Source organism: Gavialis gangeticus, unplaced genomic scaffold, assembly GCF_001723915.1.
Source record: "Gavialis gangeticus isolate Ggan-Ray unplaced genomic scaffold, GavGan_comp1, whole genome shotgun sequence".
NCBI lineage: Eukaryota > Metazoa > Chordata > Crocodylia > Gavialidae > Gavialis > Gavialis gangeticus.
Window position 1 is genome coordinate 114,871,878 of NW_017728992.1, and position 27,770 is coordinate 114,899,647.

General features: G+C 41.2%; 1 protein-coding gene across 1 annotated transcript in view; it reads right to left on the bottom strand.

Moving 5' to 3' along the window:
• Window positions 1-27,770, bottom strand: part of PXDNL (peroxidasin like) — a 407,402-nt gene that overhangs the window by 28,114 nt on the left and 351,518 nt on the right. The window contains exons 19-21 of the mRNA XM_019527126.1: window positions 23,157-23,291; window positions 20,248-20,456; window positions 4,272-4,392 (exon numbers count right to left, since the gene is read on the bottom strand). Of these exons, the coding sequence (XP_019382671.1) occupies window positions 4,272-4,392; window positions 20,248-20,456; window positions 23,157-23,291 (465 nt within the window). The remainder of the gene's footprint in view (window positions 1-4,271; window positions 4,393-20,247; window positions 20,457-23,156; window positions 23,292-27,770) is intronic.

The window sequence follows — 27,770 nt, forward strand, 5'->3', positions numbered from 1 at the left end:
CACTGCACATAGACTACTCTGCCTGCAGGTTCCCAGGCCCCCCCAGGGGCTACAGCTCCCCCTCAGCCCCTGTGGTGCCCTCCAGCCCCCTGCTCATTCCCCTGCTCTTCTCTAGCCTCTGGAGGCTGGAGGTGAGCAGAAGAACAAGCAGGAGGCTCGTTACCCCCACCTGTTTGTTCCCCCAGCTCCCCGTTCATTCCCCTGTTCCCCATTCATTCCCCCCATCTCCCCTTCATTCCCTCTGCCCCCATTCATTCCCCTGCCCCCCATTCTTTCCCCCATGCCCCGTTCATTCCCTGCTCCCCATTCATTTCCCCTGTCCCTGTTCATTTCCCCATCTCTGCTTCATTCCCCCTGCCCTCCATTCATTCCCCCAGCTCCCTGCTTGCTCTCCCAGCCCCTCCCCCCCACACTCACCAACAGTAGCAGAGAATGAGCAGGAGGCTGGAGAGAGTAGGGGAAGTCTCCAGCTTATCTCCAGGGGCTTGTCTCCAGCCTCCTGCTCTCTGCTCCTTCTCCTGCTTGTCTCCAGCCTCAGGAAGGTCCCCTCCCCACTTCTCCAACTCCCCCAATCCCCTACTTACCTGGTAGAAGCCTGGTTTAGGTCCCTGCAGCTTGCACCGCTGCCTGCCCAGCATGGAAGGCAGTGTGCTTCAGGACTGGGGAAAGGGCCAACTACAGAGATGCTTTGGCAGGCTGCCAGAGAGCCTCTGTGGAGGACCATGCCCTGACCTGTTTTTTCCCCCAGGGTATTCATTGACCCCTAGATATTTAGGGATCTAATTTTGCTCCCCCGCTGCAAATTTACAGTGAGGGAAACATTTTTTTGTTCCCGCACGTACCTCTTGCAGGATCTCAAAGGGGTTTGAGATGCTGCAAGAGGCATATGCAGGCTCGTCTGGATGCACCCAGTGAGAGTAAAGAAAGAAAAAGAAGGGTTAGTTGAGTCTGAGATGTATTCAGGAGGCCCTAGAGAAGATCTTTAAAGGCTTATTGAAGAGTGGCACACAAGAAACTACTTATGGAACAGTGAGACAAACTTTAGTAGGGACTCCACTCAGCCTCTATAATCCAGGATGCATTTTTAATTTCTAATAGCCTATATTCACATTTACATTCTGGCCACTTGACACCACCCAAAGTGCAAAGAGGCCTCAAAGCATACATAAATATAATCTATAGACTCTTTAAGACAACTCTGGAACTCCAGAAAGGTGTAAAATATCCTCAGTACAAATAAGAAGTAGGCCTTAAATTTCTATGTGCCTTCATCATTCAAATATTGTGCACTAATATAAACATTACTAATAAATATTTAAAAACTATAATTGTACTAATTCTGAGAGGCATTTTAGGATTGCTTTGTACCAAAGATTCTGTATAAAGATTATTATAGAACTTCTGCTCTGTGTGAAATCAGGGAATATATTCTGTCATATTCACAATCACAAAGCCCGTATATAATTGGGTTTTGAAAATTAAATATGCAAGTTGAAAAAGTGAAATTCATTATCAGTCCCCACTTTCCTCTAATCTTCTTATCTCCAGCAATCCTTTCCCATTACTATGTGAGAACATGAAAAGGAGGGGGTGAAAATGGTTGCAACCTGGTGAGAAGAGAGTGTTTGCAGATCACATTGGGTGCATCTCTACATCTCCACATGCTCTCTGTTGGGAGCAGCCCAGTAGAGAGGTGCTCCCATGAATGCCACGTGCCCCCGGAGGCTGGCAGGGGGCACAGCAAGCTCCTGCAGGTGGCGGCACAGTGAGAGGCAAGCAGGGAGCTCCCGCTGGTGGTTGCGGCGCTGTTGGCAGTGGGGCAGAGCGGGGCTGGTGAGTGCTGACCAGTGGTCAACAGCCACCTGCAGATGGCAGCAGCGTCGGCGGTGGCCAGCAGCAATTGTGGACTGTCTGCAGATGCTGCCAGCAGTGTCAACTTCAAGGGCGGGGGTGGTGAGTGGCGGCTGCCTGCGCTGCTGGCAGTGCCTTTTTGCAGGGGATGCACTGTCACACTCAGGGGGTACACATGCACTCATGTGCACCCCCTATGCATCACCAACGGGTGCTCCTACCCTGCTTTGGTCCCCTGAAGCACTTAAGGGAGCTCCAGGCTCCTGCGGGGTGCTAGCCCAGGATTCCGCAGGGAACATAAGGCTGGTCTCCATGTGAACAGGGCCAGGACAGCTCTGCCAGCTGCAGCATCATTCCTGCTGTGCATGGGGCCAGGAGACAGCTGCCAATGCAGAGCTGTCCCCATGGGGACAAGCTCCGTGCCTAGCAAGGCTTCCCCCTGCATAGCTGGGAGCTGGCTGGGGCCTGTCCTGCTTCTGGGGCAGCTCCAGACTAGACAAGGAACTCCCCAAGCAGCCAGGGGCTGGCCAGGAGCTGTCCCACTTCTAGAGCACCTCCTAACCAGCTCTGGGCTGGGTGGGGAAATCCCCAATATCATTTTCTTATTTCGGTTACTTCAGACGCTAAACTTGACAAATGCTAAATAATGCAAATCCATACATTTCTTCTACTCTCAGCCTTAATCTCCATTTATTCAATCAGGCATAAACCACTGCACAAATTCTGAAGCTCCTCTGGTGGGAAACAAAATAATAGAATAAATCAGATGAAAAAAGTACGCCAAGCACTAAAGATAACTTCAGTGTAATTAAACATAATTCTCCCAAACTAGTACTGAATTAGCCAGCAAAAGATAATCTGTTATACCAACTACATACAAGGAGGACAAAAATAGATCTTTCTTGCCCACAGATTATCATCATAAAAATCTATGTTAAAAATCAAGATGGTAACAATCTGAAAGAGAGTAATGCCTCATTTTTCATTCCAGACAGATGTGCCACACAAGGGAAAAATATTTTACAAGCTTATCTTTATTTCATAGAAACCTAGAAAAATGTTTAAAATCATAAGGCATATAAACCCTAATTCTTCTTTAGCTCAATTCAGTGCAAATCAAGAGTAGTTTAACTTTCCATCATGTAAAAAAGATATAAAAAAAGTCAGAAGAGAATCAGACCCATATTTGCCAATGTTCCCATGGGGCAGGGATTGAAACAATTAAAAGCTGCTATATTTTCTTTCTTGTCCAAGACTATGAGATTATAATTGTGATTATCTAACTTCACAATGTTACTATGCTCTAAAATGAGAGCCACTTAGATTTTAAACTACAAGTGCCACCTGCTTCCAGATCTCTACAAAACATACCTGAAGAAACATGTACAATACATTTGTGCCAATCATATGATACTATCAAAGCTGCTTCTGTATACCAAGTGGATAATTCTGATCTTAATGTTATTTTTATCTACTATGCAATACTTATATACACAGGTGCTCAAGACGTAGGGCAGTAGGTAATCAGGCTTGAAGAATTAACCTTCTATGGGATACAGACATATCCTACCTCATACAACAGTACCAAAAACTCATTAGAATCAGATTCTTTACGTTTGATATATCTATGTTTAGCCATCTGCCATGAAAGAGTATTGTCAAGTAGCTCATAAAACACTAGTACTAATTACTGAAAACCTACAGAAATCATCAACATTATCCTTTAATCTGGCAACTTCTATTGCCTTTCAAAATAAAATGTTGGTATCACATTTCTCCATCTGGTTCTTATTTCATTTGAGTTTGATGTATTATATTTCTAAATATTTTCTTGTAATCTACAATGCTTATCTTCATCATTAGGAATGATTATATAAACTATTGACACCAAAAAAATAAGTATTTTTCTTTCCAAATTTAATCTCTCACGAAAACTCTTTCTTAGATGCTTAATAAGAATACAGTACCTCCAAACAGCTACTATAGTGCTTTTCATCATTTTAAAGATGTTGTACCATTACAAGTAATTTATATAACTAGAGCAGTTTTCAGCTGTAAATACCACACTGTTTACATTCACCTTACCATGTTCTACTAATCAAATCAAATGCACTGTAAAGGTTACATGTAAAGCTCAAATTTAGTTAGAAATTAAAATAAGGAGACAAGAATAGTATTGTAACAGAGAATCATCATCCGTGTTCTAACAGAATACACCTCAAGTTATAACAGACAGTTCAAAAATGGTGTTCTTGTATTACAAAAATAAACACATTTGAAATTTCATATTGTGTACATTTTCTGTACATAAAAGTTTAACAAATGTAGAGCTTCTAAAGTCCCAAGTGTACCCAAAATCTTTTATGTGCAAACATGTCTTATTCTTTGTCCCTTAATATTGCTGATTCACATCTACATACCTGCTATTAGTATCGTTCAGTACATCTGCTTTGTTCTTCTGTTTGGAATAACTGTATTTAGCAGATCGTTTGCGCCGAAACTGGTGTGACAGAGTCCTGAATTGTCCCCGTGTCCTACAGTCTGTGAACACAGTAATTCAGGCTGATGTGATTCTTGAAACACTAATTTTCACAGAGAAAGTGCATAGAAACTCTTTGTCCAGCTGCTTAGATAAAGCTTAAGTAGGCTTGTTCTCAAGCTCCACTGATTTGTTTCTGTGCCTAAAATTAAACATATATACCTCAATTTTTTTCTTTGAATTAGGACTTTATATCTTTTTGTATTTTACATACTGTTTTCCTTCTTTTAATCAAGGTTGACTGTCTCACTGGAAAAAGAAAGGACAAAACTATTTTAAAAAATCTGTCTTATGGGTAACCCAGTCAGATTTTACTATTTTATGCAACAAACAACATATAGAGTGCTTTTCTACTATAACAGATGCTGTACCATGTTACAATGATACAAAAATGAGAGGGAAAAAAACTGAAAAACTATGAAAGCCAAATGGTGAGTTTATAAAAAAGTTCTAAAGCATCAGGATCACTCTTTTTGAGCTGGCTGGCCTAACTGTTGAGGGCTTACATTTTCAAGTAGACCTCTAATAACAAGATTGTTAATTTTGCTTGTACAACTGTTTCCTTATTTAAGAAAAATGTCTTGGCAAATAGGGTTATTAGCTGCAGATCTATATCTCAGTACAAAAATCATTGCTAGCACATGACATGGAGTTACAATTTTAGAAGCCTCATTGAGAATCTAACCTATAACAACATGATACTATAGAAATTGTGATATTGATCAGCAAATTGAAATGTGAATCCAAAGGATCTAAAGTCCTTCCCCAGAAAGACTAAAGTAGAAGAGCATTTCCTTATGTGGCTAGCCTGTTCCTGCCCACTATGTTTGAACAGAAGGCAAGACAATTGTTACAATAAGGTAAGGCCTTCATTTGTACAACATGGCTTAATGAAGTACTCAACGAGTAGTCATCAGTGGTTCAATGTCTGGTTGGGGGTGGGGTTCCCCAAGAGTTCATCATGGGTCTAGTACTGTTTAATATCTTCAATAATGATTTGGACAATGAAATTAAGTTCACACTTAAGAGAAAAGTGTCCAGTTTTGGGCCCCATATTTCAAGGAAGATGTGGACAATTTGCAAGAGTCCAGCACAGAGTAACAAAAATGATTAGGGGCCTAGGAGGCAAGATTTATGAGGAAAGACTGAAAGAATTCAGGTTACTTAGTTTGGAAAAAAGAAGACTGGGGGGATTTGATAAGACTCTTCAAATATCTGAAGGGCAATTACAGACAAGATGGAGACGGGCTTTTTTCCATGCCATAGTTAATTGCATCTTAAGTAACCTGGCTACATGTTAACACAATTATGGCACAATAAAAACAAGGAATAAGCCTTGCTATGCATGATGTAGAAATTCAGACAGGATCACTGTTTGGCTAACAGAAGCACTTTATTTTACATGGCCACGGGAGAACAGCGAGAGACAGCTGATGCTCAATGAGAGTAAAACACAGGCTGCTTTATATACTGATAAATCACATACAGGTCAACCTGCCCCCCACACCAGGCTCTTGGCAGTCTGATAGCAACTCGTCTTGGTGTCTGGCTGAGCTAAGTGAGTTTTCTCAAGCTGTCTCCTGATAAGCTTATCTCGAAGGCCGCAGTGTTATTCTCGCTCGGCCTTTACCCACATCACATCTCCCCCGCAGCCTGACCCAACAGGTATACACTCCTTTCAGTACTTTTCCATTCCTCATCATGCATTTTGTGTAATAACTTTGTGACTGGCTCCTGTTGCACCTTAAATTGCACATGTGCCCAGGCATCAGGCATCAATGACTCCCAGTCTCAGTAGTGCATGGGAGACGTTGACTTTAATGCACTTCCAAGGCTGGAAGTGCAGATCAGCTGACTGCTTCTCCCAGTCCTGGGGGTGCATCAGAGTCCATGGCTCCGATGTGCAACTAAGGCAGGGGGCTCTGATTAGCTGCTGTTCCTAGCCACTAGGATACAGCAAGACCTTCTGCTTTACCCCATAGGCTGGGAGCACAGATTACCTGGTCTGTACTCCCAGCATCTGGGGTGCAGCAGCTGATCATGTCTCCCAGTTTTGAGGGCACATTAGAGTCATGGGCTGTGGTGAGGCCACAGGCTGGAGAGCCACAGCTGATCAGAGCTCCCAACCTCAGGGGGCACACTGGAGTCAAGGGCCTGAGTGCACCCCTAAGGCTTGGAGATTGGATCAGATGACTGGGTTGCTATTTGTCAGTGCAGGGGGAGCATGGGATCATGATCCTGGGGCTCCCCCTGCAGTGTAATTTGGCCTGATTGGGATCTAATTCCTAATCCCACAATCCTGCTTTCTGCCAGGCATGTGTAGCATGGCAGGAAGTGTGACTGTTGGGATCATGCATTAGATCCCATGGCACCTTCAACTGAATGTCTGCCAGAGGCCTCAAGTTATTTTCTGATGAGTTTGCTAATGCCAGTGCATGTATAATCTTACTTTATTTTTCAAAATAAAGTTTGGCAGCACTCTTTCCCATTCTCGTGGCTGGAATCATTTATTTATGACGGCCCTGGGACCAACATAACATTTGGTAACAAGAGTAAGATTCCATGAGTGGGGCATGCATTAAATTAACCTAAAAAAAATCACTTTAATTATGAGTACTTGCAACTTGATGGAACCCAAAATGGGTACTAATACTGGAACAACTGGGACTTATGACAGCACCCTGGAAGACTAGCCTATATATACAGAGCAGCTAGAGCAGTTTTTTTAAAGTAATGAGATTCCCCCTTGGAAACATGTAGTGGCATTACTTAGTTAAATGGGAAGAAAAACACATAGTTTACTGCACAGCCTGCCTGCCCCAGAAAAGCCAGGAAGCAAAACCTAAGGAATTAATTTAAATTGTTCAAGAGCATCTGGCACCTAACCCATTTATTACTGCAGAAAGGTTCAGGTTCCATAAAAGAAATAAGTTTGAAGGTGTATCTATTCTCTTTTGTGACAAGAGTTAAGGAAAATGTCAGAACACTGCAATTTTAAGGATGGACTTAATGAGGCCCTAAGAGACAGATTTGTGTATGGGTTACTTAATGAAGCCATACAAAAGAAATGCATTACAGAGGAAAACCTCACCTTCAAATGTACTGCTGAGATCCGAATCACTATAAAAACTGCAGCAAAGGATGCCATCGAATTGCATGCAGGAGTGCCTATAGAAATAGGAATGAATGAGCATTAAATATGCAATGGAAGAGCCAGGACAGGCAGCAGCCTGATGTATGCTATTGGTGTGGAGAAGGGTCTCACACTTCAAGTAATTTCTGGTTTACAGAATGCTATTGGCAAAGCTTTAGTGAACAGGGACATATGCAGGCACTGTGCTGTGCTAAGAATAAAGAAGAGAGTGCAGTAAGGAATAGGAAAGGAAATAAAAAGGTAATATGTAATAGAATGGGATAGATAGTGAGAATGGAGTAACTATATCATGTGAATACAAATGAATACTGGCCATCTAGCTGAGACTGTGGGTTGCTAGGAAAACCCCTAGAATGTTTAAAAATAAGGAACTGATGGAGGTCCCAGTGTTTTTTTTTTTAAAAGACTGTGCTAGAAGGTGTGATGTAAGTGCCCAAGGAATATAAGTAGCACCTCTTAGACATGCATGTCATTGAAAATGAATGACCCACTTGGTGGGGTCAAGAATGGTTAAAAAAAGATTCCCTGGACTGGAAGAGCATAAAGATGCTGCAGGCACTTTCAAAGTTCACCACAGAAACAGCTAAACAACAAGCAGAAGGGACATTAAAACAGGCCTCTGAAGTGTTCAGAGAAGTCACAAGAACTTTAAAGCACATTAAAGCTAGGATAATAATAGATGAAAATGCCCAGGCCAAGTTACACAAAACTCACCTAAGCTCCTTAGGGCCTGCATGCCAAGGTAAATGCGGAACAGGACTGCCTAGAAAGAGAAGACATTCTCTCAAAAGTAGCCTGGAGTCAATGGGGCATGCCTGTAGTGCCACTTTACTGTAAACCCTATGTTGAAAGCTGGTAAATATCCCCTACCTCAAAATGAAGATATTTTTGCCACACTGGGGCAGGTGGGGGGGAGGAGAAGGAGAGGAGAAATTTAGCAAAACTGTTTTAGTGGAAGCTTACTTATTGATGGAAGTTTAAGAAGATTTAAAGGGGATGGAAATACACAAAAGGGAATAGTGATAATAGTGTCTGGTGTTGCCTCCCCTCCTGCTCTGTGGCAGAAAACAGTGGATCAAGAGTTATAAGGCATTCCAAGTGTTATTTGGATGATATTATTGCAACTGGGAAAAAGGTGAAGAACATCTGAGAAATCTGAAGAGAGTATTAGAACATCTTGAAGAGGGTTGTGAGCAAAAAAGTACCAAATGCAAATTTTTCAGAGTCAAATCCTTGTTGTGGCAGTACAGCAGAATACAGTTCTGCTTTTTGCTAGCATACCAGAATACAGTGCATGCTGCAATGAGTAAGATACCGGCAGTGCTGTTTATGGGCCGGAATTTCAGGTCACGGTTGGGCTTACTATAAGTGGATTTGAAGCAGTATGTCAGAAATTGCCAGATAAGTCAGGCCATGACAAGAGGAACGGGTGTGCCTTTGCAGCTACATGTAGACCAAAATGCTTTGGCCCATGATTACTGAGGATTTAAGAAATGGCAGCCTGCAGATGTGATTGCACAAACAGATCCTTCATCCTTCGCAGTGCAAGTGGCACCTAATATCGTTTGGCACCGCCACACTGACAAATTGCAATCTATATGCATGACTACCTAACACAGTATAGCAGCAACAGTTGAAGTCTCACCTGTTGTTGGCCATTAATTTTGCAACCTACAGCAAAAACCACTAGTGCTATACCAGATACTAGCAATGCTGACTTGTCAGGTGTTGAGCCACCTACATCTGATGTGGAGACATATAAATCTGACATGGATGAAGAAGGGCCATCTCCTTAGGACTGTGTCCAAGGACCACAAGGAAAGAAATTGCAGATGTGAGCCTGTCATAACAGAGAGTGCATCACATTCTCTGAAAGCAGTCAAAAAGGTGATTGACGTTACCCAAAAGGGAAATGCAAGTCACCTGAGAGGACTACAGTCTGCGTTATGCCACTATCATTTCAAAATGCGAGAAGGCAATGTGACTTACGTGAATATGTTGAAGCTAAATTTGTAAGTTATTTTTGGTTGAATCTTCTAATGCTACTGCATGTATAGTGTTACTCTACGTTCACAATATATTCTGTGCCTGTCAGTCTGACAACACTCTTTCTCCCACTTGTGGCTGGAGTCATTTATTTATGAAGGTCCTGGGACCAACAAAATAGATAGGAATAGTAGCAATGGCCTCAAAAAGTTCAAGGGAAGAAAGTTAGGGTGGCGATTAGGAGAAACTTTCTGACTATGAGGGTGGGCAAGCATTGGAATAGGCTATCTAGAAATACTATGGAATCTCCATTCTTGGAAATTTTCAAAAGCAGATTAGACAGACACTTTGGTTTAAGATGGTTTAATCAAGGATGATCCTGCCTTGAGCAGGGGGGCTGAACTAGATGATTGTGTGAGGTCCCTTCCAACCCTACTTTCCTAAATACCAGTAATACAGAAGTTGTGTTTATTAAACCCGAACTTGCCATAACCCACTCACACCTACAGGAGAGAGATTTAGGAGTTCTACTCTAAGTTTTGTTTCTAATGATTTTCATAGGGGTATGAGGTATATATAGCTTTTTCTGTGCAATAATACTGTGCTCTGCAATATTTGCTTTGATAAAACAACACAAAAATATTCTCACAAGCTTCCAACACTTTTAAAACATTTTGCCCCTGCTTTAGTCACCAGACATTAGTAATTGTGCTCACTATCCATCTGCCAGGATGGAAATGACAATTAAATATGTATGCTGTATCATATGTAGACATGACAAGATATTTTGGCAATCTACTGCTTCTACTAGGAGTATTGATTTTGGCAATGTATATATAATTAACTGTTATGGTTTCTTAAAACAAAAAGAAAGAAGAAAGGTATAATCTGCTGATTTAACTACAAAATTCCACTAAGTTATTCTTTGGCCACAAAACATCTTTCCATATTTAACTAAAACTAAATAAATCAAATATATATTTAACAAAGGATTAAGATAGGCTTATAAAACCCCAAAAATACTTTATCAAGGAAACTTTGAAATTCAAGGAGAGACGATTTTAATTAGAACTTTGCCTGAGTATTTTATATTATGGTTGTCCAGCTTCTGAGCAACCAGGGGCAACATACCATGTTGATGACTCTTCAATACATGCTTTTCTTTCTCTGCCCCCTCCTTTCCCCCCAATTTGTTTCACTCTAGATAACACTACCATCTCCTCACACAATCTTGATGTCAGTATTCTTCTGGTCCTCTCCCTGTCTCAGCCTTGCCACTTCAGCATATACGAAGAAGCTTAAAATCAAGAAATTCAGCACTTCTTCTTAGAACTGAATTCCTATCCTGAAAGCAAGTGATCACTACATTTGAAGCACAGATTCTTTACTTACCATTGATAGTCACTGGACTAGAATAAGAACTAGATAGACAGACCAACCTTAATCCCTACACAAGGATTAGTTTAAATTAATTCTTTAGTTGATTCCTTATGATGATAAGTTATAACTACTTATTAAGCACTGAAAATGTGCTTTAACTTTTAAACCAAGAACTTCAATGGTTCAAGGATCTAGTTTTTTAACATCTTGACCTTTTCTAATAAAAAGAGGTTTTCTCAGATATTAGAAGATGTACTTCCCCATTATGAGCAATTCAGATGCAAGTGTCTTTAAAGAGGCACTTGGAAGTATCATGGATTACACTTTACTTGAATGAGGTCCATAAATATGTGTCTGCAAGTAAATAAAAGGTATAAAATTGTTTTCAAGGAATGATGCTATTTGTCTCCATAATTTAAAGTTTCTTTGTAATAAGAATAGCATATCATTACCATAGAATGATGTCACTCAGTATGTCCTGCCAGCTGGATCCCACACAGCTTGAGTTGAAAGGCCTGCACCTATTAGCCAAAGGTTGCCTCAAACTCAAATCTCAGTTGTACAGGCATTAGAAGGGGAAGAATACTGCACTTAATAAGTATTTGTTACAATAGCGGGGAAAGGGAAACCATATGTAGTTACTATGCTCAATCCACGGTTTTTGGCAAAAACCTTCCTAAACCTGTTGATGATGGATAAAATTATCAAGGAGATTATTTTTGTGGTGAAAGGTAAAACTGACTCAAAAGATCAGGAAGAAATCTCATAGACTAGAAAGATTTGCCAATTGGCCCATCAGATTCTCTATGAAAAAATATATATATTGTTTTTCAATGGGGCAAAATTATGGTATAGCAGCCACTAGACTGCAGAAAAAGAAATACTGTCAAAATAATCCCAGAGAGATTAAAAAATGATAGTCCCATTCTGAGATGCCAGTTACACTGAAAATTCTCAGCTACACCATCAGGGCTCCCCAGGAGCAAATAATGTGGTCTGACCTCACTCATCCCCTTTTATTGTAACACAGTTGCAACCAGAGTTGCAAAGAACTCACTGTGAAAGGCCTTTTGCACGTACCATGTGTATATGTGCACACATGAAGGGGAGGCATGATCAGAGCTGACCATTTCAGGGCTATAACCATTTCATACAATGTGTAAATGCCAGTCACAATCTGGCTTCATTCAGAAGATCCATATTCCAGGCAAAAGGCAAACCATATAGGCCCAGGAATAGTTATTCAATTGATCCACCTCTAATAATTTAAACTGGTTGTTTCTCATCACCTTTCTGCCGGGTGCAATTAAAATCCACATTCATACTACATCTGTTTAGTGAAATTATTACCTCCAGTGCCTCCTAGAAATGAAAGAGCACTATGAGTACAGCAATCTACGTGTTATACTGACACAAGTGACACGCTAAGCAACCATGCCAGTTGATTAAATAAATTCTTCTCAAATACACACACAGCGGGCATTGGGGAGTCCCTGTTCCCCCGAGCACCGCCAGGAATGACCAGGAATAATGGTCACAAGCTGGCAGAGGGTAGATTTAGGCTGGATATCAGGAGGTGCTACTTCACTGTCAGGGCGGCCAGGATCTGGAACCAACTTCCAAGAGAAGTAGTGCTGGCTCCTACCCTGGGAGTCTTTAAGAGGAGGCCAGATGTATACCTTGCTGGAGTTGTTTGACCCTAGTACTCTTTCCTGCCATGGCAGGGGGTCGGACTCGATGATCTGCCCAAGTCCCTTCCGACCCTACAAACTATGAAACTATACAAAGAACTGGCAGATGTATATTTTCTTGTGAGATTTATGCAACCATCTGTCCTTGTAATTTCCAGATGGAAGTTTCACATGAAGTTTACAATTTGAGGTTTTAAGGTATTTGGGAGATCTATGTTTCCATTTTTTATATATATACATATCTACAAGATTATGTCTTCAGCACTCAAGATTACTGCTGACAAATGAACATTGATTTTTTTAGATACTAAGACATGCATTAGATTACTAAGCATTTCCCTAATAAATTCATTCTATTAAAAGCTGCTGCATGACTAATGAGAAGGATCTTTTCAAAGCTGGTTGTAGAAAGTCACACTTCCACAGCCCATAGCAAGTTTTAATGAGACAATTAAGCCATAAAATTGTTTTCAGTCTTGATTTTGAATTTAGTTGCTATATTTAACTATATGCCATAAGGCACTGTCTCAGACTTGCCTTTCTGCTGTTTCAGAACAACTTGTTTGAATCTCTGTAGTAAAGCAGGGCAAGGACCCACATTCAGTACACACTATAAATGCTAAAACTTTGTAAAAATACACGTTGGAATATAAGAGTTGACAGAGAACACAGGACTAGTCGATCACCATCCTCTTTACAGTCATTATAATCTTCATAATCCTTTTTGAAGATTTATCAAAGTACTCCCTTTTCCAAGTTAAATAACTCCAGCTATTCAAAACATTCCTTATAAATAAGTTGACCATATGTCTCAGTTTGTCCGAGACAGTTTGAGATTTCATAGGCTGGTCTTAGCCAGTTGGTGAAAACTGAAGCAAAAGTCCTGGAATCACAGGGGCATAAGGCATAGTTTGGTGGGCAGAGTGGCATGGTGCACCAGGCATGCAAGCAGATGGGCAGGCAACACTGCTGCTGTGCAGGAGGAAGGCAGGCAGACTGGAGCAGTGTCCAGCCCAGCCCAGCCCAGCCCAGCCCAGCCCCTGCATCCAGCTGCTGTTCAGAAGCCAGGCCAGGCATATGTGGGCAGCAGTGTGGCACCTGCTCCAGTCTGCCTGCCTCGCTCCTGCACAGCAGCAGCAGCCTTGCCCAGTCGCCTGCCACCTGGCACACCATGCCACAGTGATTCCCCACTAACTGTGCCCTATGCCCCTGCCTGCCTGCAGCAATGCTGTTATCTTGGTGGGGAGGAGCAGTGCCCCAGATTTCCTTTAAAATAATATGGCCATCCTACTTATAAATAATGCTTTCTAGACCTCTAATCATTTTTGTTGTTTTCTGCTAGACTTTTTCAAGTTGTTTCATGTCTTTCCTGAAGCATAGTGCCAAAAATGGGACATAATACTTCAAGTAAGGCCTCACCAATGCTTCTAAACAAGACTCTATAGCCAGAAGAATAGCTTTAAAACACTGGGTTTTGAGCCTTTGTGCATTAACAAGTTGAAAACCTGGCAAATATTGACTCAACATTTCTTTCACTGAACTAGATAACAAGGATTTCCATACAACGTATTGTTCATGTACATGAGTTTTCGAAAAAACCTTAAAATCCAAGGTTTTACCTGGAAAGCAAATTTGGGATTTGGCTGAGCTGGGAGCACAGGAGCAGGGTTTTACTTACAACCTCATTCAATGTCAGACATTGGCGCTGTCTTAATTTCTCTCTTTTTTCTCCTTAAACACACTATCGTAACCAGTACTTTTGAAACCCATTTTCCTTCTTGGGACTGGCTTATTAACATAAAATGCCAAATAACAAAATGCTAGAATCTCTCCGTCTTTCAAATTCAGCAGTATATTGTATTATAAATCATGGGTCCACTCTATGCCTATGATGCCACTCAGACTTCCAATACAATCTTTAAGATTTTCCTATTGTTTTGTGCTCCTGGTAGAACCAACAAAGCCTACCTTTCTCTGGCCAATACAGAGGGGGGTTTTTCTCTAGTCACTTCTGACCCTTATCCCTCATTGGGTCCTCCAGAGATGTATCAGATCTTTTCACCCTGATACAACTATCACTGCCTCACTCAACAAGTCCTCCAGCAGATCTTTCCTACTTCTGAGAGAACAGACTCTCTCTTACAGGAAATTCTGCACACAGGTTATCAACATCTGACGACTGGTGCCTAATCATTTGACTGAATCACCAGATGAAGTCTAAACACATGGAAGATGGTGACAAAACTGAGGCTGAAGCCAACCATCCCAAAACATCCAAGGCTGTTCCTAACTCTAAGGCCATCTAGCAGCTGTTATGGACACATGCAAATTACAACAGCCCCTGGTTTAGCAGATTAGAAATGTTCTGATGAGCCAGGACTTAATGTGCTTTGCCCCCGCCTCCTCAATTCCAAGAAATATCCCCAATTCTGAGTGATTACAAACAAGAGACATAATGGGTGCCTATACATGTACAGTAAGGCTGCTGCGATGCACTGTAATGACATGAATCGAGTCTGATGGAGTGTGTTAATTACCACACTCCAGTAGACTCCAGTGTCATGGGTATCAGTGTCCCTGTGCAGAAAAATGGCACAGTTTAAAGTTTTAGTTAAAGTGCCCGGCTGTCATCTTTCTGTGAGGGCATGCTGATACATGTGACACTTTGGGCACTTTAATTAGAGCTGCTCTCGGAGCACCTTCTCCCCCCACTCCCAAAGCACCTTACCCCCGACTCCTAAAGCATGTGTATAAATGCCCAGAGTTATCAATGCTAGCATGAAGCTATTCATGGGATAATTTGCCTAGCTAAGAAGCAAATTCAACTATACTCCCTTTCGGTACATTAGTTAGCTTACATTGCGCAGGATACCACATAAGGCTACACATGTCCGCTTGTGGTAAAGCTAGTTTCTGTTCCCTTTCATGTGTCCTATAACCTAGTGAAGCCGACCTATTAAAAAAAATTAAATGAGAATACAGCAAACACCTACAAAAGTTCAGGTTCCTTCTTCCATTGCTAAGTTTCAGAACAGTATGATCAGCTTGAATGAACAAGTGGGCAGAGGGAATCTCTGGGAAATGAATGAAGAGAAGCCCTTCTCCACTGTCTAGAACAATGGTCCAAAAAGAACCCTACACAGTTCTCTTTATCACATTGGTGACGCCTAGAGGAGAGGTGGGGGGACCCCCCCCCGCCCCCGAGAGCACTGGTGCTCTCCCTGACAGTAAGAGCTCCGACTGGTAGGGGGCCATGGAGAGTGCTAGTGCCCCCCTGAAATAGGCTCTGCTGGCAGCACATCGGTGGCGCAAGTGCTGGCACTGGGGGAACCCGCCCCCCCCCGGTCATTACCTGGCTGCTGGGAGACCCCTCCACTGGTCATGCCCTGTTGGTCCCCCCCCAGACTCAGGAGGCACCCATGGTTCAGCAGATCTCTTTTGATGACTTGACTGGGTGCAGACATAATGGCAAGGATTTGGCCACAGTGACTTCTGAATGCATAATTTGCTTCCTGAAGTCCATGGCTCACTTTAGGCACCATAGCCTTAAGGAAGACTGAAATTCTATGTAATAGCTTTTCTCTTTCCCTGATGCTCCATAAAACTGAGCAGAACTGTTTCTCTGTGGGTTTTCAGGCCATTTGGAGCAAAGCAGTTGTTTACAGAGTTCATATTTTACCCATTTCTTTGGCCTGCACAGATTATGTAAAGCACTGTTTGGCCGTATAAGCCTTAAATATCTCTCTCTCAGGCCTTACTAACTTTATTAAGTACACATTCACTATACCAATTAGTATGTCTAGTGAGAAGCTTCATATTCAGGGTAATGACTTGCAAATCAAAAACAGCTTGACTAATTTACTTCTTACTTACCAGAAAAACACAGTTGGGAGTCATGCTGCAGCGAAACGCACAACTATTACTTGATTGCCCACACAAACTGGGAAAGCTCTGAAGAGAACCTCAGTCCTTCCACATCCAAAAACAGTGATTTCTGAAATCTTGCTTCAGGAAAACCACTGTTACAGTGGTGAAGTATTTAAAGTCTCTCTATTCTCTCTAAACTGCCACTAAAAGACAAAGTCCTTGTACAGTACTACACATGATAAAACCCTTGTAATGAGAAGACAACAATCATTAATAATTTTACTTCATTATAAGCAATTTTTCTTCAAATAAATATGTCCAGTTCATCTTTTCAAGAAGATTTAACTATGTGGACAGCTTGAAGTCAGATAACAGGACACAAACATTAGACAAAAATTAGAGTTTCAAACTAAGACACCTAAGGGCCAGTAACTCAGAAAAAGAGTTTGACCAATTTTCTGTAAACTTCATAGAAAAATTCTCTAAATTTCTGAATTTTTTTTAGCCCTTGATGATTACCAGTGACAGTAAGAAAAAAAAAACTGTGTTCTTTCTAGTCATGAGTAATTCAGTTTTAGTGTATAAAAGTGGGAGCCATCATTTCTGGTAAGTGTGTCCCAAGGTAAGCTTGTACCCTCCCTGAAAACTGATCCTCTTCTCTTCCCTGATCTCACGTGTGCTACATACAGAGACTGCCCACACCACAAGATTGATTATTTCTGCTTTATTTTGTTTCCATTACTAGATTCCTAAGACAGTAGTGACCAAAGTAGGTATTAATGCAGAAAATTATAATTCTAAAGGGAAGATATTAAAATGCCCATTGAGACCATTGAGTTTTAAAAAAGATATACAAACTGATAAATGAAACTTTTCTTCATAGTAACTTTAACTTTGCATTACTGTGTGTATGCAAGAAGGGAATAATAGAATTAATATATCTTTAGAGTGTGTGTAGCCAACACCAGATATGCAGCGTCTAAAGTATTATAAGTGACAAGCCTTTGTAGAATTTAAGATTCCTAACTTTGTTGGGCTTATGTGATTTCATAAAGCAGAAAAGCTAACTACAAACAGTGAACTCAAACAAATAAGCTCCTCTCTTGGGACTGCCTGATGAACATGTTGAGCAAGAAAAAACACCATTCTCCAAAAACTGCCTCCTCACTGTACATCTCCTTCTGAGCAGGTAGGGAGCAAGTTCATATTCCTGTGAAAAGACCTGGCAAAAGACATGATCAGTTTTGAGAAGCAGCAGCTGTATAACAAATCAGGAACATGAGAGATTTGGAAAGAAACTTCCCTTCCTCCCAGGAGATTTGTGTAAAATGGCAGCATGCTGGGGAACCAGTGGTACAGGGTGTGACTGCTGGACCTTACAAACTAGAGCAAGGTCTATGAGGGACTGGTGGGGAAACTGGACAGAGAGCCTGAGCGCTCATCCACAGCTGCAAGCTCCCATTTGTTTTTATTAGAATAAAGTAAAGGAAAGCAAGGCCTGAACAGCCCTACTTTTCAATTGAATGCCCCTCCACATACCCCTGCCCAGGCCAGGAATCCAAATAAGTACTACTATTGTTTCACTTTAAGATGTAACTTTTTATGCCACTGTACTTAAGGTATATGAATGTGTTCCCTTTCTTGCTAGCTTTAGTAAAATAAACTCTTCACACCTTAGTCGTGCAGCCTCATGGTTACAGAACCTGCTCAAACTCCTGCAGCACTTGCTTCCAACGTACATACACCCCAGCCAGAAAAGAACCTACCTATGCATTAGCAAGTCAAAAGATCTCCATTTCTTAGAACCTGGTAGGTCAGACTTCTCTCTTAAGGCCTAAGAGGGGGTGAAATAGAGAACCAAAGCCTCAATATCATCTAGTCAGACTAGATGATCTGCTCAGGTCCCTTCCGACCCTAGAAACTATGAAACTATGAAATATAGACATACTGGGTGCATCGACACATGCACTAACTAGTCAACTGTGGAGTTGACTAATAAGCGCTACAGGAAAGGGTCACTGTACTAAGGCACAATGTATTAATTAACTCTGCCATAAAACAGTACTGTCAGAGACAATACTATCTTATGGAGCAATCATTTACCATGCAGAAATATATGTGTCAATGGTGACCAGGACTGCAGAAGTTTGAGCCAGGGTGAAGCAGCCCCAGGCTGGCAACAGGCTCGACTGCAGAAATTTGAACCAGGGTAGAGCAGCCCTGGGCTGGCCACGTGGCTCCAGTTTCAGTACTCGATGCAATGTGATCATGCCAGCCCCTCTGCCGCCCAACACCGCTACCTGGAGCCTGGGTCTGACCCCCACCGAGCCTGCTGCCAACCTGGGGCTGCTCCACCCCACCCCAAACTGTTGCAGTCCTGGGTGCATATGAAGATGCTGCTCCCAGGAGCAGCTGACTCTGGTGCAAACTGCACTGCAGTTTATTGAGCCACATTAACAGCTCATGTGGATGCACCCAATGAGTATGAGACCTTAGATTGAACAAAAACAAACAAAAAAGCCTCCTACAACTTCTTGGCACACAGGGTTAGTACACACACTGTAATTAAGTATGTGAAAAATTAATAATGCAATAGCTGTGGTTCCTCCTTAGCCAGTCATTGCCCTACTTTTCTCTGCCTCTTTGAAGGGAAATACCAGAAATCAGTCTCTGAATTTTAAAAAGCACTTTCTGTGCATAGGTGAAAACAGACAGGAAAGGGGAAATGCTCTTTGAAGCCTTTTAACCCTGCGCAAAATAAGGCACAGGAATATGCTGCCATGATGAGGACAGATATAACAAACCTAACTTAGTAGATGCCACTATAGCTATTCGTTAGTTATATTCCCAGTTCAGCAAAGAATATAAGTGGGCATGCTTATTTTTCTGAAGTTAATGAAACTTAAGGATGCTTCCTCAACTTCAGGGAATAGCATTTGAATACACAGCCTACTAAACCTATGAATCTTCCATGGGTCAACATCTGTGGAAGCTCACAGGAGGAAAAAAGATTTTTTTGAGATATCATGAATTAAAAACGAGTGAAAATCTAGTTCCTGTTACTCTTTTAAAAGCACTGAGTTTAGGGAGCCTTTTTTCCCATTCTGTTTTATATAGTTGCTAAATATTGTGGAAAACTGAAACTAAATAAATTACAAAATTGTGCACAAACCATGGGGCTTATTTGCTTGGTGGAAGTAACAGATCTTAAGTGCAAATGAAGAAAAGGTCTCTGATTCTCCTTGCATAAATGATCTCTGTCCATCCCCACCTCCTGCTTTGCTTCCAGCGGGACCCTGATCTGACTTAACTTCTTGCTCCCTTCCTCCCCTCTCCACTTCCTGCTTCGCTCCCAGCCTGATCTTGCTACCTTGCTGCTCCCAGCCCCAACATGTTTTGCATCTCTCCCTGTCCCCCAACAACCTGCTTCTCACCCTCTCCTCAGCCTGCCACTCTGCTTCTCACCAGACCCTGCCACTTTGCTCCCTGCCTGATTCTTCTGCTCTTCTTCCCACTTCCTGCCTGATCTGACGTTTGTCACAATCAACAGCGGTGTCTGCCATTTGGGATATGCATGCCACAGGATGCATACGAGGATCTCTAGGTCTAAACTCAAATCACTCTTTCAAAATGTTTCCTTCTCTGCTTTACTTAGCAACCAGCCCCTATAATCACTAAAAAAGAATAAAAAATAAAAACACAAGATTTGAAAGAAAGAGGTGCTCTAGGACTGTACATTTGAAGCAGTTTTTCCTTCTGCTGCCCTGGTTATTACTGACCTTCGCAACAGTCCTGCCACATTCTCAGATCCATTTTTGGTATGTCACTACAGCTTACATAGCCTTGAGGATAGTCTGCCTTTAAGAAGACATCAGGCTGAACCTGCTGGATGTTGTCACCATTGTCACAGAGTACCCGTGCCAAAGAAATCTGCTTCAGTTGTGTGAGTTGTGCTGCTGTGAACACTCCAGGATTTTCATACCAGAACCTAGTCAGCAGGCAAAAAGATACAACAATATCACAGGTCTGCTGTTGAAGAGGTAAACATGCCAAATGGTAATAGCGAGGCAATTATAAGAGAACACATAGAATGCACGATGTGGATGAGTTTTGTTTTCCAGTTACATGTACTTGAATTGCTTGCCTTTTATCAGAGCCTTAGAAGTTATTAACTCACACAGTTGTTTTGCATAGAAGTTAACCATGTTTTAGAATGGTTTCAAATTAGGGTTTCCACTTTTAATGTTAATATTAAACTTTTTTGATATTATACATTTTGGCAATTCTCAAGATTCTAACTCTGTTTTTAAAGAATTAAAATGATCAATGTACAAAAATGCTTGTCAAAAACAAAAGCAAACAGCATCCTTTAAGTGACAAGCATCCTATCTACCCCAGTCATCCAGATGAAATGTCACATCCCACTCTCCTTCCTTATTTTTTCATGCATTTCCCAATCAGAACTTTAACTTGAAAGGAGCAAATTCAGTAAAAGTTTGTCAAATGGCAGTTTTTTGGTTGAAAAACACCATTTTAAAAATGATTATCCTCTAAAAACTATCATCATTTCTTGTTATCCATGAAAAATTGCATGGTTTATATTTTTCCTAAAATGTAATTAAAAAATTAGTTGAAATTATTAGCTTAGACACTACAAAAATAATTATTGGTGTTTGTTATTGAAAACAAAATAAATTAAATAGGGGAAATCTGACTTGCAATTAAGACTTCAAATTAAATTGTGAAAAAGGATGCATTCATCAATTTCAAACACTTTGAAATGAAAACAAACTCAATTTTTGCAAAATATTTGCTCAATTAATTTTTAACCAGCTATAGATAAGTTCACATATGATTACTGACTTCAGAGTATTATCAACATGCAGCATTTTTCAGGTCCAAGCCTTTAGACTGTAAACTCAGGGACAGTGTATTCTCATGCCATCTGTAAAGCCCTATGTACATCTGTACTGTGCTAGTAAAACAAAAACATATAACTTTTAATTTAAAAGATGCAACAGTCTTGCTTAGATCCTCTGGGTCTAACTCCTTATTTTAAAAATAATCTTAATTGAAAAGAGGGTGCAGAAATCACATTTTTCTTGAAGCAGTAAAGTCATGAGAAAACAGAGGTGTGCACGCAGAATTAGGACTGAAGGTTATGGCCCAGTATTAACATCTTTTACAGAAAGATGTCTGCTCCCTTTCTGCTCTACTGATTCAGTGATAAAGAAGGGTCTGGTTAGATGGAATAGGAGAAAAATGGCCAATCCTTGTGTCTGGAGGTAAGTAGGGAGGATGAATACTTGTGCTTAGCCTTCCTAAAGTACTTCCCCTCCATGCCTCCTCCTTTGGCTCCAAGGTACAGTGGCAAGAATATCTTGAGAAAAGAGGGCAAGAATATTTTTGGTTACATCTTTCCCAAGACCACCTACATAGTTGAAGAAGAGGTGTTGGACACAGCTCAATAGCTGGTCCAATGAACGATCTGACCAACAAAATCTTTGTTGTATATTTCCAGGACCATCATGGCTACTCCATGGCTAATAACTCTCCATCCTAACTAAAACATTGAGAGAAAGAAGAAATGATTTCACCATTTCCAGGTTCCTTCCATTGCAGTCATGAGGGGCTCTCCCAGGGATTCTTCCCCTCAGAATGAAAAACTTAATAATTATCCTGTACCTATTATATAATCCATTGTTTATTGCAGCCTTGCATTCTTGGCCGTATAGTTGAAATATTCCTAACTGTGTTGGAAGGACTGCTGTTGGTCTAAACAATTACCCATTTAGAAACTTAAAAACATTTTTTTTCCTTCTGAAAAAAATTGACAGGGTATATGGGAAAGAGGTTATTTGACTTTTTTTTGCAGCATCCTGGGTACCCAGTTTTTAGCAAAAAGAAGAATGGGAATGTAAAGTTAGGAAACAATACTGAAACATCTAGTTTTTTTGCAATGGAGGCTGGTTTCTAATATAGATAAAATACTGAAAGGAACAGCTTTCAGAGGGAAAAAGGTTATTACTGCTGCACTTAATAGCCTTAGGGGAGACCTTTGCTAACTAATAAATATTTGGAGAACCATAATTCTCTCTCAGAACTTGAAGAGTAAGAAGACGCATAGAACAACTGAGTCCTAGAGGTTACACTGAAGATTTACTGGTTTATGGCATTAAGGCATTGAACCATACACTGATCACCAAAACTGTTTTGTATTTGAAAAGTTCTCACTGGTTAAAGCTTCTGCTTTAAAGTGTATTACTCTTTCATTCCTTTATGTTTTAATCAGCATCTTGTAGCACATCACATTTTTTAAAATTTCTGATTCAATAAACACTAGTCATGAAGCTAATGGTTGGGATCAAAGCACATGACCAAAAGGTTTAGAGGTTTTTGTTTCGACCTACTATGAATTGCACAAAGACTAGTCAAAACAGGTTTTTTTAAATGTAAAGGGTGAATTATTTTAGTCGCATCACTTCTCAGATTACCAAATGTACCAAGCTTACTAATGAAATGGTGATATGTCCTAACTTCCCTGCACTCTTTCAAGCTACAATTAGGATGAAATCAAAATGTACGTATACCGTATCAGTCAATCCAACCCATGAAGCAGGATGTTGCAGGTACTGAATCTGACTAGACCTGTATTATACAGGGCAAACCATCATGCAAATCTGATTACCTATCTCCATCCCTGAGCCTTTGAAACTGTGTAACAAGAAGACACATGAGAGTTGGTCCCACTCTTGTACCAGGAATCAAATCTTCTACCATAAGAGCAGGCCACAAGTCAATGTTCAGGGGTGTGCCATACAGCCTGAAAAATAAACACAAGGAACACACACAAGATATAACCAAATTAAAATATTGCCATCCAGCTCATTTTCATTTTTGTTCATTTGGAATTTGTTTTAAGATGCATGCTCCCTTTAGCCAAAACTAAAATACTGATTTTTAAACATAAGTATTCTTAGGACCTCACAACCTTCAAAAATATGCCTGATATTGTCACCACACTATTTCAAAAGCAAATTCCAACAATAACTATAAATATCATCACTACGGTGCTATTCTGATTTGTTTTCAAAATGTGTAAGCAGTGCATAGAAACATTTGAAGTCAGATTCTGAATTGATAGAAGTCATTTTAAGTTGCACTGCAATCAATGGAACTATGTCAGTTGATATGACTCTCCCTTCATTGCATAGTATCATAGGAAAGTAGGGCTGGATGGGACCTCAGGAGACCATTTAGTCTAGCATGTGGTCAAGGCAGGAGAATCTGTATCTAAACTATCAGACAGGTGTTGGTCTAACCCAGGGCTTGGCAACATTCAGCTATGAAGGTCCAGAACTTGTTACCTGGCCTTCTGCCATGATATGCAAATCTCTGCCTCCTGAAGTGCCCAAGCTGCTTGCACTTCTCCTGCTGCCAGTCCTTCTGCAGCAATGGTAAGCACAGGTATGAGAGAACATTAGGGAGGGCTGCACAGAGGACAGGATGCTTGGTGCAGCTGCATACTGCCTAAACTGCCTTGCTGCCCCAGGCTAGGTAGGACTTCCCCGAGTTCCTTTGTGGGCTGGATCCAGCCTGTGGGTCTCAGGTTGCTGATCCCTCATCTAACCTATTCTTATAAGCTTCAGGAACACCTCTTATGGTACAAACAAAGGATAACTGCTACCAAAGCTAAGTTCAAATACAAATATCTGTATCATAGAATCACAGAAGTAGGGCCAGAAGGGACCTTGTAAATCTTCAAGTCCAACCCCCTGCCTGGGCAGGAGAAAAACTGGGCTCAAATGACTCCAGCCAGGTAGGCATCAAGCCTCTTTTTAAAGACCCCCAGGGCAGGAGCCAGCACCACTTCCCTTGGAAGTTGGTTCCAGATCCTAGCCGCCCTGACCGTGAAGAAGTTCTTACGGATGTCTAATCTAAACCTGCTCTCCAACAACTTGTGGCCATTATTCCTTGTTATGCCAGGGGGTGCTAGGGGAAACAAGGCCTCTCCCAAACCCTTCTGGTCCCCCCTAGTGAGTTTATAGACGGTCACCAGGTCCCCCCTCAGCCTTCTCTTGTGAAGGCTGAACAGGTTCAGGTCCCGCAGTCTCTCATTGTAGGGTCTGCCCTGTTGTCCCTGGATCATGTGGGTGGCCCTCCTCTGGACCCTCTCAATGTTGTGCACATCCTTCCTGAAGTGGGGCGCACAGAACTGGACGCAGTACTCCAGCTGTGGCCTGACCAGTGTCGCGTAGAGGGGGAGGATCACATCCTTGGCCCTGCTTGAGATGCACGACAAGGTCCGGTCAGCCCTGCCAACCGTGACCTTGGATTGTCGGCCCACGTTCATCTTGGAGTCAATAATGACTCCAAGATCCCTTTCTGCCTCCGTGCTCTCAAGAAGGGAGTTTCCCATCTTATAAGCATTACTTACTTATTACTTACTGGTTACTACTTACTGGTTACTACTGCCCTGCACTTGTCTGTATTGAAACGCATCCTGTTTTTGTTAGCCCACCCCTGTAACCTATCCAGGTCTTGCTGCAGTCTTTCCCTCCCTACTAGTGTGCTCACCTCACCCCAAATTTTGGTATCATCAGCGAATTTAAACAGGTTGCTTTTCACCCCATTGTCCAAATCGCTGATAAAGAAATTGAACAGTGCGGGCCCAAGGACCGAGCCCTGGGGGACTCCGCTGCCCACTTCTCACCTGTATATAAACTTATACCTAAAAATCAGCTTTAAGGTAAAAAAAACAGGACATTTTTCCAAACCAAGGACAATTTTCAAAATATAATTAAAAATATGTATGTATTAGTGTTTGTGATTTCTGTCTTGCAGTAAAGAGAGCAGTAAATGAAAAATATGTCTGTCACTCAGACTTTGCAACAGACCTATAAAATTCTTATGATAAAGAAATATTTATCAGACTAAATCAAATTATGAAGTAAACGATTATGATTTTGGCAGTTTGCAATGCAAACTTACATTCTGTAGCCCTGAAAATGTTTCAGAAACACACTTTTCATTCCTACAGTGCTGTTCCCCATGCCATTTTGTGATTCAAACATGTTAAGGGCTCTCATTATACTCCATATTGCTAAAATAAAGTTTAAGCCTAATTATCATTATGCGATTAGTCATTCATTGACACAGTAATCTTTTTAGCATGAAACAGTTCGTGTCAAGTTCTACAAAAGCTCTCTTTCAGAGATGTTTCCCCATTAAAAGAAAACTGAAAAATTAGTTTTTGAAAACTGATATTTAAAAAAATGTCATTTGTTTCAAAAACTCGAAAAAACACCCCAAAATGTATGAAAATAGTTGTTTTGGTTAAAAGGCCCAAAAGGGAATAGCTCTTTCAATTAAAAAGTGTCAATAAACTCTCAGTAAAATGTTTTTCATTTTAAAGAGACTGTAAACTTCACTTCTGCCTAATAATAATACTACACATAATAAAAACTACATGTTGTTACATGCTATTATGTCACATCTGCGATGGTATGAATGCTAGAAGGGAGATATTTGATACAGACTTTACCATCAGCCCCCTCCTGCAATGAGAGCTGCCTGAAGGAGCTGAGTTCATAGCAGATTTTGAATCTAAACTGACTTCACATTTATAAGTAACCCAATTATTTTGAATTTCAATCTAATAAAGACATAATATTTTAGTTTCAAAACAGAAATCCATTTCTATTTCTAATCTTTAATTTCAGTCTGATTGCATAAGCTATTAGTGGTTTTCAAGCTTCCTAAAGTCAAAGAATCCTTTTGTATCATTTCTTCTACTGCAAAACCCCTAATGTAATCCTAAAGGCTGACAAGAGCCAGGAGACTCAGTCCACCAGTGATGATGCACCACCTCCCAGATCACCCCGCTGTTACCCCCAATCTCTTTGTGGAACCCCAGGATTCCATGGACTACCCAAATGCAGTGATTCTCAACCAGGGCGCTGGGGCATATTCAGGGAAGTAAAAGTAATTGGGTATCTACTGTCCATCTTGAGACAACAATTATCTTCAATAGGGTGATCTGGGAAGAGTTATTATTATTTATATTACAGTAGTGCTCCAAGCGTGTCAGGCACCTTTCATACATTTACTGCCTGATCTGAAGCCCACTGCTGTCAATAAAAGTTTATGAACATGAAAAGAGATTAGATAAGCCAATAAAGAGAAATAATCTCGGTCACAAAGAGCCCACACAATGAGGACAAAGCAACAAAATAAGTGCGGATGCCTGGGGGTGGTTACAAGCAAAATTACACTTTTTCATTCTTAATGCATAGACTCTTTTTTTTCTTTTTAGAGCAGGAGTCAGCAATCTATGGCCATTTTATTTGGTCCATGGAGCTGGGGGTCTTTACCTATGCCATGGGGAGATGTGACCATACCAGTGGCCAGGTCAGAAGCACTACCCCACCTTGCAACTGAACTGGATTGCCTTGGCCTACTGTTCATAAAATGCTGTGAACCGCTGCTATAGAGTAAATCAATGGTTATAAGAAACCATTATTTCGCTCTTAGCTTAGCTTAGCAAAACACAAGTAGGGCCCGATTCTCTGGTGCACCAGGTATTAGGGCTCTGTGAAGCTTCGGTTGCTGATTCGGTTTGGAGGAGATTCAGCCCAATTCGGTAGCTAAATCTCTGAATCCAAATTGAGCTGGGAGACCAATAAAAAGGTCTGAATTGATTTGGAAAAGATTCGGAGAAGATTTGGCGATTTGGGCAGTCCTCGCTCACCACTGCAGGGATCTGTACCCAGGCTCCATGCCAATAAGTAGGGGGCGGAGGAGGGGGACATTGAGGAGAAAGGAGGAGACCATGGGGGATCTCTACCAGGCCCCATCCACTGCCTGCTCCCCCAGCTGCCCTGAGTACCCTCCGACTCCTGCCCGGTCTCCCAGCCCCATCAATGGCTGCCTTACTTGGCCCCAGTGTCCCAGCACTTAAAAAAAAAAAAAAAAAAAAAAAAAAAAAATAGTAAAGTATAATTTTACCAATAATCCCCAAATTTCAGTTGCTTTGTATTTATGTATGATGATGTGATTTTTAATTAGATATCCACATGGCATTCTTCCACAGTACTCTAGCATTATTTGCTACATGTGAAAAGATGTAAAAGCCATGTCTGCCATGCTTACAAGACCATACTGCTTTGGAGTCAGTTTCATCAACAGACAATTTACAGACATTTACCATTTAAAATAGTGCACGGCTTTCTAACAAAAAAAAGACCCATTCTAACTGAGGTAGGTTAGGCTTCATGGACATTATTCAAGTCTACTTTAGGTA